The sequence below is a fragment of the Amia ocellicauda genome, chromosome 3, assembly GCF_036373705.1.
Source record: "Amia ocellicauda isolate fAmiCal2 chromosome 3, fAmiCal2.hap1, whole genome shotgun sequence".
NCBI classification, from domain to species: Eukaryota; Metazoa; Chordata; class Actinopteri; order Amiiformes; family Amiidae; genus Amia; species Amia ocellicauda.
In genome coordinates, this window is record NC_089852.1 from 12,482,934 (window position 1) to 12,500,530 (window position 17,597).

The window sequence follows — 17,597 nt, forward strand, 5'->3', positions numbered from 1 at the left end:
AAAACAAACCGTAGGTCATTTGCTTGGAACAGTTGGTAAGATTTAAAAAATACGTAGCCTGTAGTATGTCAAATAAATGGTTTTAATGAAGATTTCTTGTTATTTTCCTGCGAGCCTGTGTTTTTGCCTGTGGCCGTGTGGACGGGGCTCTGCGAGCGGCGCGCGCTGCGGACTAACGGCAGACCGCTGTCTCCCAGCATGCTATTCGGCTACGGAAGCCTAGGGGTGCAAACGTGCTATAGTATAATCTGTTACTGACGTAATTCTAACGTCTGATTACACCTGGCCGTATGGAGCGCTTCCAAAAGAAAACAGCAGCTGTACTGACATAAAAACTATATTATTCATAACTTAAAACACTCGCCGAGACAAGAGTATATGACACCAGAAGCCCTTATACGCACAGTTTATACTAGTCACAGATCTCAGAAAATATGCATACCCTCAATAATCCCAGCAGGCACTCGACGTCATTTCAACGTTGTTTCTTGGTTGAAATCTAGTTGCGACGTGGATCAACAAGAATACAACTGCTATTCAATGTGGTTTTGGCAACGATTAATCAACGTCGAAATACACGTTGCTTTCAGGTTGAACAGACCGCCAGATAACAAACACAATGTCCTCTCAAACAAATGTACTTCCCCAGTCCGTACTTTTTTCATGGGTGTATTTTGAGTGATATGGTAACAAATGCGCAAAATTCCCCTTAATAAATAAAATATGTATGTGTATATGTATATGTATATGTATATGTATATGTATATGTATATGTATATGTGTGTATATGTGTGTATATATATATATATATATATATATGTGTGTATATATATATATATATATATATATATATATATATATATATATATATATATATATATATATATATATATATATATATATGTGTGTGTGTGTGTGTGTGTGTGTGTGTGTGTATATATATACACTCACCTAAAGGATTATTAGGAACACCTGTTCAATTTCTCATTAATGCAATTATCTAACCAACCAATCACATGGCAGTTGCTTCAATGCATTTAGGGGTGTGGTCCTGGTCAAGACAATCTCCTGAACTCCAAACTGAATGTCTGAATGGGAAAGAAAGGTGATTTAAGCACTTTTGAGCGTGGCATGGTTGTTGGTGCCAGACGGGCCGGTCTGAGTATTTCACAATCTGCTCAGTTACTGGGATTTTCACGCACAACCATTTCTAGGGTTTACAAAGAATGGTGTGAAAAGGGAAAAACATCCAGTATGCGGCAGTCCTGTGGGCGAAAATGCCTTGTTGATGCTAGAGGTCAGAGGAGAATGGGCCGACTGATTCAAGCTGATAGAAGAGCAACTTTGACTGAAATAACCACTCGTTACAACCGAGGTATGCAGCAAAGCATCTGTGAAGCCACAACACGTACAACCTTGAGGCGGATGGGCTATAACAGCAGAAGACTCCACCGGGTACCACTCATCTCCACTACAAATAGGAAAAAGAGGCTACAATTTGCACAAGCTCACCAAAATTGGACAGTTGAAGACTGGAAAAATGTTGCCTGGTCTGATGAGTCTCGATTTCTGTTGAGACATTCAGATGGTAGAGTCAGAATTTGGCGTAAACAGAATGAGAACATGGATCCATCATGCCTTGTTACTACTGTGCAGGCTGGTGGTGGTGGTGTAATGGTGTGGGGGATGTTTTCTTGGCACACTTTAGGCCCCTTAGTGCCAATTGGGCATCGTTTAAATGCCACGGCCTACCTGAGCATTGTTTCTGACCATGTCCATCCCTTTATGACCACCATGTACCCATCCTCTGATGGCTACTTCCAGCAGGATAATGCACCATGTCACAAAGGTCGAATCATTTCAAATTGGTTTGTTGAACATGACAATGAGTTCACTGTACTAAACTGGCCCCCACAGTCACCAGATCTCAACCCAATAGAGCATCTTTGGGATGTGGTGGAACGGGAGCTTCGTGCCCTGGATGTGCATCCCACAAATCTCCATCAACTGCAAGATGCTATCCCATCAATATGGGCCAACATTTCTAAAGAATGCTTTCAGCACCTTGTTGAATTAAGGCAGTTCTGAAGGCAAAAGGGGGTCAAACACAGTATTAGTATGGTGTTCCTAATACTCCCAATCATAACACTGTTGTACTGTAAAAGGGGACCCTTTCTACTATCAATAGGACCTCAAATCATTTTGACGACTTTCCTTTAAACATTATGAAGTAAGCCGGAAAGATAAAATCTTACATTAATAGAACAAATTGAATTAATTATTAACATTTTTTAAATAATGTATTACAATATTTTTAGCTGAAAGCCAAGAATAAGTATTTTTTCTGTTTTGGGCATCTTTGTAAATGTTTTAATTTCTTTCAATGCACGATTCAGACGACTGGGAAAAGGGTATTTTTAATTACATTGCTATACTTTACACATTTTCAGTTTATTGAGACAAGTGTGTAACAATAAGCAAGATCAAAGCTGCTGTGTTCACACTACAGCGCCGGTCCCTCAGAACACAGTTGTGACTGACAGATGAACTGTCCAATCAGAAAGCCGAGGCAGCTAACAGCCGCCCCCATGCGCGATTGCCTGGTAACCGCCAGCAGCGCACGCTAACAGAGCCGCAGATGCGCAGACTGCACCGCCGAGCTGCGCACTTCATTGCATTTCTTTTATGTTTTGAAACTTCGACTCCTGTGACAAAAGCAATGCCGGCGAATGTGACTGGGTCATGGGTAAAGTTTTTATTGTATTGATTTATAATCATGTTATATATATATATATATATATATATATATATATATATATATATATATATATATATATATATATATATATATATATATATATATACTTTACTGTTTGCTGTAAAAATATACTAAAATATAGCCTGAATTGAACTTTGTAATTATTCAGTACATTACACTCATTTATTATATTTGTTTCTACCATTTCTGTTTACTAAATAAGACACAAATAGTTGTTTAGCCAATGTTTGAACCTCAGCAAGAATAACTTTCATATCATGGTTTATTGTGCATTATGCTTAGCATTTCAGAGGGTAATAAGTTCATACATCTAGGCTAGACAGTTTAAATATCCGATTGTCTGCTTGCAAATTCTGGTATCCTGCGTGCATTTAAATAATGGGGCTTTATACAAATATTTGACTCATATACTGTGTTTACTCATGTCCTCTCAACAAGTACCCAGAGTTAGATTGAGGTGAGAGTGTAATTACAGAGTAAATGCCAAAGGAGACACAGAGTCAGTTGAAACACTGAGATTGAAAATACATTATAAATCATAGAAATGAACAAATCTGATGATGATATATTGTTTTTTAACCTGCAAACATACAGCAGGATGGTCATTTAGTCCCAGAGCTGATGATAATGATTACTGATGACAACAACATCAAAAACAATAATAATAGCCTAATCATGATGAAGACGAACCATAGACCTCATTAGTCAAAAAAAAAGTGTAAAGCCAATTTCCTTTTGCATGACTGACTGTCTTCTACTATTGCATTACACCTATGCCTTTCACTGAATTAAAACCACTGCTGTGCAAATTCCAGCAGCTCATAAAGCTTACTTTTCTCAGCCTCCTGCTTACATCATTACAGGCTGCATGATGTTGGTCTCACCATCAGAAGAATGTCATAGATGGGAGATGGGGATACCTGCTTTTTAATGCATGTATAAGAGGTTGCTTCATAAGACCACTATTACTGACATCATACAATCTTCTCAACTTTTAGTTTCCTAGTGGATATCATGGACACTTCCGCAGTAAATCCCGGAATGACTTCCTACAGGAGTACCGGCTAACTGCCAGGCCCCACCCCCCAGAAAGACTGATACAAAGGCTCAGAGTAAGTGCCTGTCATTCCTTCTTAAGGAAGGTGCTGTGACAAAACACTGGGGCCACACCTTGTGGTCACTGTAAATTATAATAAAAGTAAGGTAGCACTACTGACTTTGAAACAGTGCACTACAGTGCCATCGCACTGCATTAGTAATATCTGCTTGTTATTGGTTCTAACAATATGCAGAACCCCAATGTGAGCAAAATGTGAGTCCACACACAATTAACTTCAGTCAAGAAGCAAAGCACTGAGGAGAAATGCAACCCTAACCCCAATGGAAGCCAATGGAAGTTTCATGGGAATCTTACCTTTATTTTAGACAAAACAAATTTCACGATACAAAGGTGAAGAGTCGAATACATTTATCAGACTCTGTTCCTCTGAGTATCAGGGTTGCACTATGGCACAGTACCGTAGCACAGCAAGGCCGCGAGACAGTAACCTTGTTTACACAGACACACGGGAAGAAATGCAGTTCATCAATAGGCTTTGTAACTAAAATTATCTAACATAATGGTAATGGCTGAGAATTGCATTAAGAATGTCTGTCTTCTAGCAGGCCTCTGTGTGACTGTACTTTTATTGATTGATTGATTGTCAGATGCCATTATCCTGGGCATCCTATTCAAGAGTGACTCACAGTTTACAGAAAAGTGCAGCAGTACAACTCAAAACCAAATTAAAATTAAGCATTAATACAAAGTACAATTAAGAAATTAGTACAGTTAATATAAATTGTATAAAATACAAAGCATGCATCCTAGTTCAAAGAGGTAAGATGTGCAGACATGATGCAATTAAGTCCTAGGTATGAGCTAAAGGGAGGGAGCATAGGAGAAATCACAGTAAACCAACAAGAGATCTAACAATGTATAAGTAAGCAGGAGCATAAGGAAGCACTGTTATATGAAGTGCAAAAATTACAGGAGTGCTCGGCAGGATTTAGTCGTCACATTCACATTCAGAGGAAAACTTTAATCCCTCTCAGACTTGCATGATCACTCTCCTGGACAAGTTGGCGTTATTCATTCCCCACAAAGAAAGCCTCGATTGGCCGATTAGTTGATTGCACATCTGCTGCTCTGTGACAACATATATTATTAGCAATGGGACCAGCCATTCCCCTGCTGAGCTATTCCTCTTAGCAATTCAGAAAATTTTGCTATGTATTTCAGTGCAGCAGCATTCTGTGGAATTTCCTCAACTAGGATTTCTGTGGCTGAAATTCCACATTTGAAAAAATAAAAATCTAATAAAGAAAGAAACGTATTAATGGTTATTAAAAGTTATTCTGAACTAGGAAAATATTAATTCAGGTGTAACTACAAGACCATAGCGAAGAGGAATGCTTCATATTAGAAGACACATGCAGCTGAATTAGAAGAACATACACAACTGATACAGTAGTGTAAAATGGGCAAGCTCAACTGTATTTCTGTTGCTAAAACCTTTTTTTTATTGTATTTTTTCTTAATCAATCTTGTTTCTGCAAGAAGCAGTTTAAAACGAATATGGTGAAAAATACTTACTATGGATTTGAAAGTAAATGAATCTGATGATGGTTCAGCAAATTGAAATGATTTTGGCAGGCTGCCAGTACCTACTGGGGTAAACAAAATACATACAGAATATGTGAAGTAAATAAATAAGACTAAACAACAGATCTGACATGTGAAATTATTTAATGTATTCTAACCTTCTCTCTCAAGTTTCATCATTAACATATTCATGAAGGAGTTTCTGCCACACTAAGTTTACCACTCTATTTTGCATAAGTAATAAGGAAAAGCTCTACAGACTTAACTCTTCCCGAAGCAAAACAAAGACATTTTTTTTTCAATTCATTATCTAAAGAAATTTATTAAACAGCATTTTAAATGCTACTACTATTACTACTACTAAGAAATTATATTTTGTTAACATATCTGAGGTATAACTACAATGTATTGAATAGTGAAGAGTTAGCTACTAAGACCCCAATCCTGAACTGAGAGCCTAACATAGGCTGATTAAGGAGTGATAAATGGCGTTGATTTGAGTTTTTTAATCAAGTAAATGCCACCACTTTCTGAAATTCATCTGCGCAACAATAAAGATGCTCTTTGATGTAGACTACCTTCCATAATGTGCACTAGAGGGTGCTCTAGAACATAAGACAGAGTCTTCTGGTTGTAAAAATGACTAATGGCCACATTTCTGTCTTGTTGAAGGAAAACCCGAGAAAGCACAGTTTCTCCAAGCACGATAACCGCCATGTGTTCCAGGGCAGTGCGGTCTACTTTGAAACGGTAAGTGTGCGTTTATCAGAGATGACTTGTAACAGTAAACTCTTGCATCTAAAATGCACCAAAGTAGTTTTTTTTTTACCTTAAGTTGTTTTTTTCAATATTCCCCTCCCCCCACCAAAAAGGGTAAGGGGTCACACAGAGTGAAGACTGTAGTGGCCGAAGGTGCAAAGTTCAATCCCGATCTGATCACCTGGGCTCCCCTGAAGGACGAGCTGGCTAAATCCGGCCCTCCCCTCACTACGTATCGTGCTTCTTTCTGGTGCTCCCAGCCAACCACAGTGCAGGGCTCGATCCAGCTCCCACACAGACTGCCACCCACCACAGAGGCCTATAGCACCACCTACCGCCACGCCTTCAGTCACTGCCAGCCCAACCTCAGTGTGGTCACAGACATGATGACTGGCAGAGTGGTGAGTGGACCCCTGGACAAAGAGGCCACCTTCACGTACATCAACGGCAGGCTGGAGCACACAGACGAGCGTCCCAAGAGACCCCACACATCCTTCGCCCCCATCTCAGTGTCTGACTGCCTCAAGTGGCACGTAGCACAGTAAAATCAACACAAACAACATCCACATCTACCAAATATAACATCCACTCTGAAATTGGTCTGATTATTTTTATTAGTTTTTAAACCGGATCAATATTTGAACAGTTTTTCTGTGAACTTCACTTACCTTCTCTGACCTAACCCCAGTATTGGGGCGGGTTGCCTTTGCCCCTCATTTACTGATAGAAATAACCCACAGACAACTAGATGTCAGTTTCTGCATCAGTCAAAATGTGAGGTTTATTCTGAGATTGCTACCATGTGAGGTGAGCTGAGATGGGATTGCTGCAATGATTTCCACCGATCCTGCTGTGCCCTGCAGGGACCCTCACACAGAACAGATGCTGCATCTCATTATATTATCCCAGTGATCACATTTCAAGTAAATCATTGTCATTAAAAGCTGTGCTTATAATATATTCATTCAATTACTCCCTGGCAAAAGAGGAGATGCTTGACAGCACTATGCGGCCCTAAATTTAAATGGCTGGTCATAAAACAGCAGAATAAAATTAAACCTCAGCATTACTGAATTAGGTTTCACAAATACTTTGAGCAGATGCGCAATAATGTACAAGAACACAGATAAAAACACAACAGTTTAGAATCAAGTGAAGTTGATAAGCCATCATTTGCTTTGGCATAAATAAGTGCCCCAGCAATTAGCATCAGTTTCGGTGAGAGACTTATCTTAATCTGGATTGTAACTATTTAATCTTATTTTGCATTATATTGTGTGGTGTAGTAGTATATCCGTTCTTGTAAATGGTGCTGTTTGTCGTTTGTTTGTTGTTATGTGTTATTTGTTGTTGGTTGTTGTTACTTGATTTTACTGCTGCCAGCTTGCTTCAGTCACTCCAGGGAACATCTACGGAAGTGTAAGGATGTAGACCAACATTCATCCCCACCTTAAGTTTGATCTGTCATGTGTGAAAATCAAGTGTAAAACAACACCATCAAAATGAAAGCATATTTCCTGTCTAATCAAAGATCTTGTTTTTTGTGCTGCTGTTCTTGAATATATTTTTGTAAATCCTTTAAAAACAGTTTGAGATTAAATAATTATACAAAAAAACTAAAAACTACATACAATTAAAACCTTTTTGTCTTGATTATATCATAAATGAAGATAATGATGATTTTTAAGGTGTGCCACAGAATTCCCCCTGTAAGTATATTTTTATTCCTGTCAGTCTAGGTCTGAACTTTAACAGTGAAGGGCAGACAAAGCTTGATTAATATGTTCTGCTTTGCCTTTTATCTGCTCATTACCATGAAGATAAGACCTGTTTAAAAATCAACAACTTGCCCAGGGGACAAGCTTTACCAGCAACACATGAGAAACAAACAATTCTTCATTCCATAAGAACATTCACTCCTCATCGCTCTGTAGATACATTCACACACTTAAAACACATTTCTGTTCGCAAGTCTACATCTACAGTTTGCTCAGAAGAAATCTAAATTTGGAATAGAAACAGCACACTTTCTGTATGTATGTATAGCAGTGCATACCAGTTAATTAGTTAGACTAACTTTATGATCATAAATCCTGATAATTCAAGACTAAATATCAGTATCAATTTTTTGGGGGCAATTAGTGAAATTAAAATGGCATATCCATTTAATTGTATTGAAACACAATCTGTTGGTATGAGCAGTGTGTGAGGGCAGAATTATAAAAAGCTTGCGTCACTCTCATTAACTGACTAACAACAGTGACCCTGTCATTGGATTCCTGGCTTTTGCTACATTGTTAATAAGCAAGCTGTATGATCAGTCTGTGCTGGTGGTGGGAGAAGCCACCCTAGATTTTATTAGTGATTCATATTCATACAGCACAGGACAGATTTCCCTTTGAGGATCTTTCTGTGATTACTAGGAATTTGTTCCTATAACAGGTGATGAATACAAAATAGGTATATTCCCTTGGGCAGTGTATTGGCCTAATAAACATCAAGCGGTAACTTATTGTATTAGGGAGAAAAACTAAAAAAGGTTGTTTACATTAACTATCAACATGTTTTGGAAATATTGTTAGTTATATATTTAAAGGCTTCTGCTAAATTTGGTTTCCCTTAATGGAAGCCCAAGTTTACTGGGAATTCTAACCTTAACCCAAGCCAACCCTAATTTGTACCCTTAATGTAGATTGAGTCACTTTATTTGAATCTTCAGATTTCTCAGAAACAAACCAAATGTGATTTTGTCTCTGCCTGAAAAAATAAGTTGCATTGTGGAGATACAATTATACACCATGGCTATTTTTCTAACTGTTCTAGGTGTGTACACACTTTCCTCATGTACAAAAAAGAAAAGGTAATAAAATGAAACAACAAGTGAATCAAACAACAAATAAAGTCTTTTTTATTGTATTGTTCAGAATAGAGGCACTACCTCACAAATATAGGCACTGAACTACCAAGTCAGCTTCACTCTGTGTAACATACACACCTTCTAATACAAAGAATTCACAATGAATTCACACATCAGTGTCACAGCACTGCTCCTCACAGTTTGCAGCTACCACCAGTGGAGTAATCAGGAACACAGGGAGACTCATCACATGACAGGATCTAACCAGGGAGAGTGATCACGGAGAGAGGACTCACATGGTATTGATCCACTGTGGCTTTGCTAGATGGGAGATCAAGCCCACAAAGCTGATGCGGAATGAAATCCATGACAAGGCCAAAAAGAGTGTAGGGGTGCTGATACTGTAGATGTCCCGTTTCTGGCAGTCTGTGGGAGTGGATTTCTCACTTCTCTGAGATTAGGTCTCTGGAGGTTTCCATTCACATGTCATCCAATCCAAGCTTTTTCAAATACCTGGGTCCTGGCATGGGAGCTAATTAACTGTGTCACTGGAAATCCAGGACTGGCTCACTCACTCACACCATGTTCAATGTCATTGAGTATGGGCAATCAGCAGGTTAATTAATATGTTTGCAAAGCCCACATTTCTTTACTTACTGCTTCTGACAGTGCACTGCTAGAGAGATCAATCACCCCACTATTCTGCTAGATCTGGAGACTGGTGCAAATGTTCACTGGTCTCTGGTGTGCGTCTGGATCAATACTATGTAAATGGTCACCTCACAAACAAGGGCCAAATCCACTTTACACAAACCACGTGAAGAAACTGTAACAGACTCTTCAAATACAAACAGAAAGAACAGCAGTGAGGATAAAACAAATTCATATATATATATATATATATATATATATATATATATATATATATATATATACTGTGAATGCAGTACACTATTCTGTTTGAAATAATCTGGTTTTACTACACGTATCAAGATTCTTTATTTCAGATACCGATAATAATAATAATAATAATATTAATATGAGCATGTTACTAACAAAAAGCACGAGTTGAGTTTTTAGCAAGTGCCTCTTTTTTTTAGATTTTCTAGTTCTTCAAAGTGGGTCTGGGTGGTTTTGAATACTGAGAGAAAAGCACGAGGGGTGCAACCTTTTCAGTTGAGCCTTGATTCCAAGACTGTGTTTCATCACAATTAAGGAGCCTAAAGCACAGTTGCACAATGGCCAAGCCCACCCTCTGAAGGGCACAGGGTGTGAAGGCCACAGGCATTACCTGATTCTTCTGTTGCTAAGAGCTAGGAACTGGAGACTCTCGATAAAGGGCCAAGGACAGACTGAAAGCTTACCCTGGATAGGTGGGTTCTCCCTTTTCATGCCTCCCATGGCCACAGTCCTCAAAAATGGTTATTACTATTAAATGTTAGGGAATATTACTTAAATCAGAAGTCCTGAAATGCGCATAACATCGACACAAGATTGCAAGAGAGGTGAAACTGTCTCACTGTTTCTCATCTTATGTGGCAAGTGTTAATGGCATACTTCATCAAATCTTTGCAGTTTACACTGTGGAATCGACCCATTGAGGATTTAAGCTGTAGGCTACCTCAGTGCTCCCCAAGACAATAAATGGATGTTTTCAACAGGGCACACATTTAAAATGGTTGAGAAAGGTAACAATGTGGTATGTTTCCTTTGAGAACCAAACCTGAGTCCATTCTGACATTTTAGAGCTTACTTCACCACTCCCACTCCTGACTGGCTGACAGATTTGCAGGGAGCTCATTGCAAAAGCAATCAGAACATCTTACTGGTTGGTTTGATGCCACAGGCCTGTGCTGTAGGAGGTAATTACCCAGCCTCACTGCCTGCTTTTACAAGCTAATTGCTAAATAGAACTGAAACTGCTCAATCACTGGAGGAACTCAGGAACGCTTGTTAAAAATACTGCAGTCTCCCTTTGTATTATTTAAGGCTTACATTGCTGTGCTTTTGTTTTGGCAAAAGTTCACATTATGAGTACAAAGGAAAACTAAATGATTCCAGATCACTACTTGTACGACACTGGTTTTTATAATACTCACTAGAGACACTGTTATCATACTGAAGAGACCTCACTGAGAAGTCACAAAATAGCCATTTGTCCTATGTGTTCTTCCTGTGCCGGCTCTACTAAATGAGTGTACAGTGGCTGCTCAATCATTAATAGAAGCACTGAATGCTTTTTTCTTATCACCCTTGATGCATTTTACTTGCATTTGCAACACAAGCTACAGACAAAATAAATTACTATGTAAAAAAATAGAACTATGCAATTCTGTTTCAGCTTTCCTATGCTACCTCGCAAAGTAATAAACAAGATTTGCCTTGAACAGAGAAACATTAATAGTCATCAGAACACAGTGGTCAATTTCATAATAGGAACACTGCATTTTTAGACCTCCATTTTCACATTGTCTCAGCAGGAATGTTCTCACCAATTTACTTATTACTGACACACAGCACTGAAGACGAGAAAAATAAATCAATTCTCTCTCCTCACATCTGCACAGAACAGAGTTGATATAAGCCATCTTATATCATAAAATGTGTGTGTGTGTATACAGTGGTCACATTTTTTGCATGGTACCTACATATTACTAAAGAAACAGATAAAATATACATTTTGTACTATGATTATAATTCACACCAGAAACAAAAAAATATTCAATCACATACCTTTGTGTCAAGCTCTGTTTTGCTGCTATGTAGGCCAAGAGGAACTGAAAATGTACCTGCCAGGGACTAAATTGCTAAATTATAGACTTTTGCAGTTACATATATTGTCAGAGACCAGTTTCTACTACTCATAAATAAAAACATGATAGGGTACAGGTTTGTAGTTTGCAATTCACTGCTAGGTCAAAGTTTTGATTTCTTGGTCATAGAATCAAGATTGTTTTAAAGTAATGTTGACTTACTAGATTTGACTAGTACGTAATTTTATACTTGGAAGGTGAAAGGACACTACAGAAAATTGAAACTGCCCCCACCCAAAATGGGCCATCACCTCTGGGAAAGATTACAGCGTTGTGTAGAATATATCAGGCAGCTATTTAAGACTGCTTTACCTGGCTTTACTAATGTAAAGCCTTCCTTTGGAGATCACATATTTATTTCATGAAGGTCCCCTAATAGCAATAATGTTCAGTTAAATCAAGGGGATATAAAGTCTGGCAATCCCTGCACATTTGTGTTGCTTTTCATATGAATCTCACTACTTAACAACCTACCCCCCCACCCCACTTATTATCAGATATTCAGGGATTTAAATTAAGCAAACTATAAAACATTAATTTGTCAGGAGAAATTGTTTCCATTTTGTGTTTCCCATGCAAATGTTTTGAACAAATCAGGCATAACTCTGTAGGTTTCTGAAAGGAAAGGATACTGATACACTGACCACCCAGGTCCCACTCAGATGTCTCCAGCTTTGAGCAACAGTATCTGAAAAACCACTGTCAACGTTTCATAACAGAACAAGCAATTGCTGGTAAGAATGCGTTAAATAACACTGTTCCTCCATTTACAAATGGAAGCAGGTAACATTTTGGTGAAGCACTAGTTATAATTTGAAATCTGCAAGATCATTTCAGATAACCAGCTGAGGAGGAATCATTTTGCTAATTCACTGGGTAAATTCCCTATTCACAGGACTTTCATAAAGCTCATAATAGGATCGATGGAAACATCACAGAAGTCAACATTAGCATTTGCTGGAATTCTAAAAGAATAAAGTATACTGTACCACAAGGCCATGAAGAAAAACAACAATAAAAACATTAGTCACTATCAAAGGAGTAATTAAATCTTTAGCCTTATCAAGCACATACCATTTTGTTACATCGTTTGTGCTGGCCTAAAAAAACAAAACAGTCTGATGTGTATTTCCTGAATTTTCCAGCTGGGATAGAGAGTGGTTATAGCAGTTATAGGCCTTTCAGTTGTATGTAACAGCTGGTGTACTGACAGATATATAGAACAAAAATCACTGAAAAACTGGAGGCTGTTTTTATATCTGTAAATCAAGTCGTGTGTAGCCAAAGAAAGGCAGTAGTTTACATCAATGGGACAGCTGAGCAACATCACTAATCCTGGTGTATGTCTGTTTGTGCAACTGTCTTAGCATTGTGGGTGATATGTACCACAATTAATTCCAACTGCATTAGCACAACATACAGTACATACTTTAATTACTAGGACCTGGAGCTCTTAACTTTTTCCTGGGCTGGGAACAATACAAACTACAATCTCTGAATGATAATTAGTCACTGAGAAATCACAGAGTTACTTTGTCAGCATTGCATGAAACAATTATTCAGTTATTCAGATTTTAGTGAGGGGGAGAACGCTGTGAATTGGGTGTAATTTAGCTCTCCAGTAGAAGAATAATTTATGAAAAACTAGTTAATTAACTTGGTGCTGGTATAGAAATGCAGAAGATCAAGGGCAGCTAAGCCACATCCATTAAAAACTTAAAAGCACTGAAGGTGACTAGGTTAAAAAACATATGAAAAAGGTAATTTGCTGTTTATTATCTCTTACAAAATATGTTTTAATAATCATAAATAGAATAGAGAAAAGAAACCTGTGTCAGGTCTGAGAGTTTTCTGACACAAATGGCAGATTCAACAAATACGGCAATTGAAGAGATTAATTTCCTAACCAGTAAAAATAAATCACTCTCAGTTGACATTGCTAAAATAACTGGAAACTCATTCATGCAAAACTAATTCAAAACCAAATTTTTGTTCTGGCTGCATTTGTCAGCTAGTTTTCAAAATTATCTTTAAAGTTGCCTCCAATAAGACTGAATGACTACTTTAGAATGTGTCTTAGGTAAAGAAGAGAATGTATTCATGATCCTCCAGACACCTAGATAATTGGGGCTTTGGATGGAGAAAAAAGTTTTCTACACTATACACACATGAGAAGCAATTTTTCCCTTGTTCAGAAGCTCAGAATAGCCATAATCAAAACAGAACCAGGTCACTATCTTGGGCAACCCTGCAGTTTCACTGTAAATAGGAGTCTTGCTGTTGATCCTTTAATCTGTTTTGTTGTTGCTATTCATCATGGAGTCCTTCAGGAGCTCAGATCAGACCCTCCACTGCTGTCCAGTGAAATATTTGCAATGCTCCTGTGGTTGCAGTCCAAGGGCTAGACTCAGTTCAATTGTTATGTCAGCCGCAGCTAATCCAAGTATTACAGAGCACAGCTACTGATGGGGAAACAAAGGGAAATCCCTTTCAGGGATATAACAGTACTGTCTTACATGGCCATTGAAACCGCCAAGAAGACTACAGTTGTTTCTCTGTTTCCCACAACAAAAATGTCTGGTTTCTTCAACCATCCTGCTTACATGGCAATAGCAGTGCACTTTACTTGAGGGGCTTTTCCCCACTTTACTTTGAGTGTTTCATCCCAGATCTGCAGAATGGTGAGGGAGCCTGTCAAATGGGACATTGATTTTCATGACAGCCCATCAGATTGAGTGACGGCTTGTTAAACCAAGCATCGTCAATAAGGTTCTTTGTCTGAAGATCCATAATTTGTTTCACAACTCCTTCAGACTCAAGCCATCATGCCGTCCCAAGAAGCTGGGGGATGGGACGTACTTATTGGAGGAAATATGACCATTATATTTCTCATTCTAGAAATAGGTCCTGAAAAATTGACTGTGTTCTATGGCCTAAATGGCCTAAAGTAACCTTGTTTTCTCAATAGCTTGCTTAATCCAGTCCAGATGTTTTAAACCTGCTCTTCCTTGATGATGGAAGAAAAGTTGTTAGTCAGATTTAACCCATTGGTTAAAGTATGAAAAATGTGGTAGGCAGAAAAAGCTTTAAAGTGGTCACTACTAAACCACAGATTAAACCTGGTTTAGAGTTCTAAGAAAGAACTGAGTTTTCAGTGTAAATTAGTTAAAATGTAATAGAGTTTTGCTTTACAGAAAGTAGTTTCTGAGGTCACTTTTTGAAGCATCATAGAAATAGATAGCACTTCTGAGTCCCCCTATCAAATGTTTTAAGCTACCGGTATCTAAAAATGCCTATTGTTCGAATATAAGGACTTATTTGCTTTTGCCCACAACTATCACCATTATAGAACTGTTCCTCTTTTCCAAAATGCTCAATTAGTGAAGGATTTTAATGTATAATTTATCCAATAATATAGACAGTGGTGTTTCTGCTTAGTTCCATAATGTTGTTGGTTTTCCAACAAGCAAACAAAAACTGCAATTTACAATTCTTTGTAAATATGGCCCAAGATTCCTTTTGTAAGAATACCCTGTTGTGATTTTAACAACTCTAAAAATCCTTGTTTTGTTTCTTTACTCTTTCAAGTTCCTTGATCAGACCTTGATTCCAGCAGATTCCAAATTTCTTGTGAATGTTCCAAACAAAACAAAGGTAGACACTGTATGTTAATCTCTTCTTTTGTTTTTGACTTGTAGTAAGTCTTTGGTAGAGAAGAACGAGTCAGGTAAGGTGGTCGTGTGCCTGTTGTGTTGTGTGGGGTGGAAGTGGGACGGTTGACTGGTTATTCTTCAAGTGAAACTGAGCTGCTGTCTCGTTGTTTCACATTCAGACGCTCTCTCGCACACAGAGGGCCTCCACGGCATTGCTGGGGCCCTGGGACACCCCTCCGATGAGGAAGAGCATATGTGAGGTCTGCAGGCCGGCACAGGAGCAGCGCGGGCTGGGGAGAGGGGCCAAGTACTCCCAGCGCTTCTTTACAGGGTTGTAGCTCTCCACTGAGGACAAGGGTGATGGCTGGTTCCCTGCACAAACACAAACAAAGCAGTCAGGAGAGGGAAGTAGGGATATCTCTGGGTAGCTCCCTCGAGTAGCACAGCTATTCAGTAAATCACAAATAGGCTAATAGAGTCTATTATAAGCAGGCATTTATAAAACTTTATAGTAGTGATTATACCACTTTATAGCAGTGATTAGAACATTTACATTTACATTCCTCGCATTGAAACCACCTCAAATTTGTATTAATCTATTTCAACAGCACATGGCCTGTATCTCTAATCTTCCTGGTACAAGACTATGAGAAGTCGAGGGTAAATAAACAAAACATAAAAACAACAGGAGGTAATGCTTAATTAGTTTTCACCATCAGTCTACTGTGTCTGCCCAATCACTGCTTAATTTATGGTTACTAAGCCAATCAAATTCTTTTAACTTATGGAAAACCCCTTCTCTGTTCTTCTGTCACTTACACAACAGAATTGGTATTCCCACAAGTAACATGACACGTGAAAATCAGCGAATAAAAAAATAAAAAAGTGGAATTGTATCACTTGTTTGAAAAGGTTTGCTCATGTTCTTATGAAAACTAGATCACTGTATTCAAATTATCAGTTTTAAATTATTAAAATGATTGTTTGGAGTTTTGAGAGGCTTTACCTATAAACCCCAATGTGCAACCCTTCTCCTCTTATTTAAGGTAACTAAATTGAAGGGGCAGATAAAAACGCTTCCCCACAAGACTCTCTTTTCTCAGTGCTGGCTATTCCCATTTAGATTAAACATCTCTGATTGCAGGAAGCCATCTGGAAGACTGCATCTGGGGTGTGAGACTGTTTAGGATGACAAGACAGACCCCCATATATGAATGCAAAACTGATGATGAATCACACTGAGCATTACAGTGAGAGCCAGAGAAGTGTGAACTGACACACTTTCCTCCAGATAATCTAACAGAAGGTTGCACCAGCACTATGTTTGTACACAGATTTGTAATCCGATTGCTGATACACTTTAATCATCACATTGCCCTTGCGAGCTCAACCGACAGCAACAGCGTCTTCTGTATTATTAATGCCGTACATTTGGGTGTAAACACAGGCAGGCCAGGCAGCCTCATTTGCAGTTAAGAGTATTTCTCACCCAGTTTTCCAAATGAAATGCATCAATTGACAATAATTCCCTGATGTCATTGCCCAGATTTGTAAGGATACATTCTTCTTTAAACAAAGTGGAAAAAACTAACTATAGGGATAGTCTGACCTATAAAAATAAGGTATATTGGTCATAGGGGAACAGAAAATCATCCTACAATACTCAATTATAGAATGCATGCATTGAGGAACACACACACAAATCTGCTTTATTTCTGATCTTTTAATAATTACCACCACCACCACCAACATACTGTCCCAAACAAACCAATCACCCACACGGATTCATAATCCTACAGAGGAGTAAGTGTGTTCATCGTGCACTTGGAATACAATCGCTCCTCTTCGGTGGCTGGCAGTTTCTGTGGGACAGCCCGTGATGGGTCAGATTTTCAAAAACACATGATGATGTTAATGCACCTCTTAACAAGGAAGACAGATAAAAGATATCTGGACGCTTATGATTAATAGCAACTTTTCTTGCAGAAGTCTCTTGTGGAACTTCTAAACACACAAGCCTGTCCTACAAAAACATATTATATCGGCTTTAACAGCAACAGTTTTACAGTATCAACAGGTATTACATTGCTGG

General features: G+C 38.4%; 2 protein-coding genes across 3 annotated transcripts in view; one reads left to right on the forward strand and one right to left on the reverse strand.

Moving 5' to 3' along the window:
• Positions 1-2,614: 2,614 nt before the first annotated feature.
• LOC136737515 (uncharacterized) lies at positions 2,615-9,062 on the forward strand. 2 transcript variants are annotated; one of them, XM_066698197.1, is made up of 4 exons: positions 2,615-2,746; positions 3,778-3,891; positions 6,096-6,173; positions 6,296-9,062. In XM_066698197.1, the coding sequence occupies exons 1-4, from the start codon at positions 2,639-2,641 to the stop codon at positions 6,725-6,727; spliced, it is 732 nt and encodes a 243-aa protein (XP_066554294.1). In that variant the 5' UTR covers positions 2,615-2,638; the 3' UTR covers positions 6,728-9,062. The 2 variants fall into 2 exon arrangements, with proteins under 2 accessions (XP_066554294.1, XP_066554295.1); XM_066698198.1 differs by lacking the exon at positions 3,778-3,891.
• A 5-nt stretch (positions 9,063-9,067) lies between these two features.
• The window catches only part of klhdc8b (kelch domain containing 8B), a 96,450-nt gene continuing 87,920 nt past the window's right edge, over positions 9,068-17,597 (reverse strand). Inside the window, exon 6 of the mRNA XM_066698196.1 lies at positions 9,068-15,877. Coding sequence (XP_066554293.1) covers positions 15,681-15,877 — 197 coding nt within the window. The 3' untranslated portion in view covers positions 9,068-15,680. The remainder of the gene's footprint in view (positions 15,878-17,597) is intronic.

What these genes read in the sequence shown, in the direction of transcription:
- LOC136737515 (XM_066698197.1), top strand. Translation starts at nt 2,639, where the DNA reads ATGCGCAGACTGCACCGCCGAGCTGCGCACTTCATTGCATTTCTTTTA. An exon ending in GACTGATACAAAGGCTCAGA is followed by an intron (nt 3,892 to 6,095) that starts GTAAGTGCCTGT and finishes GTCTTGTTGAAG; the next exon opens with GAAAACCCGAGAAAGCACAG. An exon ending in GTGCGGTCTACTTTGAAACG is followed by an intron (nt 6,174 to 6,295) that starts GTAAGTGTGCGT and finishes CCCACCAAAAAG; the next exon opens with GGTAAGGGGTCACACAGAGT.